Raw genomic sequence first — 1,262 nt, forward strand, 5'->3', positions numbered from 1 at the left:
GGTAAATATAAAAGCATGCTTTGTTACTTGCTTAAATTTCCTTTTTTCTGACGTTTTGTTGCTTTATATCCAATTAAGAAACTATGCATTCCAGCGCTGGTATGAAGCTTTTTGATTTGTACATAGTTTCTGCTGCTATCATAAATTAGACATAAAGTTTTCACCCCCTCCTCTTAATTACTGCATTCACACGCATATTCTTGTTGATGTGCTGTTGCTTTCAGCTCAAGCTTTACTATTAGATGTGTTTGCTACTCCTAATCCTACTGCATAATTTCAGACTTGAGAATGTTACCAGCCTGCATAAATAAAAACATATTCTGAAAAGAGAGCTCTTGTTGATCGCACGAAAATTTGCTTGCGGTATCCGATCTGGAGTATTGAAATGCATTTTATTTTATGTTTTTATTGTTTAAAGTGGGGTCTACTCAAAATTTTCTACGGCTCAGATCGGACACCGCACACACAAATTTTTTGTTTCCTCGCTTTATATACCACCCAAGCTATGCCATGCTTATTACCTTTAACCCTAGCCTCCTCCACCTCCCCTCTGCCATGGCCTCTCGTCTTTTTGTCCTCCCCTTCCTCCTCTTCCTCCTCCTCTCCATAACCACCGCTTCTCCTCCCAACCAAAAGAAGCTCAGAGAAAAGCAAAGCCACCTCCACTTCTACTTCCACGACATCCTCAGCGGCCGCAACGCCACCGCGGTTCGAGTCGGCAAGGCCGCCCCTCCTCTCTCCGCCTTCGGCATGATAACCATAATTGACGACCCGCTAACCGAGGGTCCAGACCGGAATTCCAAGCCCGTGGGCCGAGCCCAAGGCCTGTACGCGGCGACGGCGCAGGAGGAGGTGGGCCTCCTCATGACCATGAACCTGGCCTTCACGACGGGAAAGTACAACGGCAGCGTTCTCTCTGTACTGGGCCGCAACCAGCCGCTCCACCCGGTGAGAGAAATGCCCGTCGTCGGCGGCAGCGGTCTGTTCCGGTTCGCGAGGGGGTATGTGCTGGCACGCACTCATTGGCTTGATCTCACCACCGGCGATGCCACCGTGGAGTATGATGTCCACGTCATGCATTATTGAGTGTTCCTGTCCTTGTGCTCTTTGCTATATTTTTGACGCTTTAAAGTGAAACTTTACTTATTAGCTTTTGGATTTTTCATTTAAGTATTATTAATCAGTGTTGGGTAAGAAAATGTAAAAAAAATAAATTTCTATTTATTTTAGTTTTAAAAGTCTAAATAATGATATATATATAT

General features: G+C 45.0%; 1 protein-coding gene across 1 annotated transcript; it reads left to right on the forward strand.

Moving 5' to 3' along the window:
• The first annotated feature begins 378 nt into the window (after positions 1 to 378).
• LOC110026911 (dirigent protein 22-like) lies at positions 379 to 1,165 on the forward strand. Its single transcript, XM_020728119.1, has one exon. The coding sequence runs from the start codon at positions 400 to 402 to the stop codon at positions 1,084 to 1,086; it is 687 nt and encodes a 228-aa protein (XP_020583778.1). The 5' UTR covers positions 379 to 399; the 3' UTR covers positions 1,087 to 1,165.
• Positions 1,166 to 1,262: the final 97 nt, after the last annotated feature.

Source organism: Phalaenopsis equestris, unplaced genomic scaffold (assembly GCF_001263595.1).
Source record: "Phalaenopsis equestris unplaced genomic scaffold, ASM126359v1 Scaffold000403, whole genome shotgun sequence".
Taxonomy (NCBI): Eukaryota; Viridiplantae; Streptophyta; class Magnoliopsida; order Asparagales; family Orchidaceae; genus Phalaenopsis; species Phalaenopsis equestris.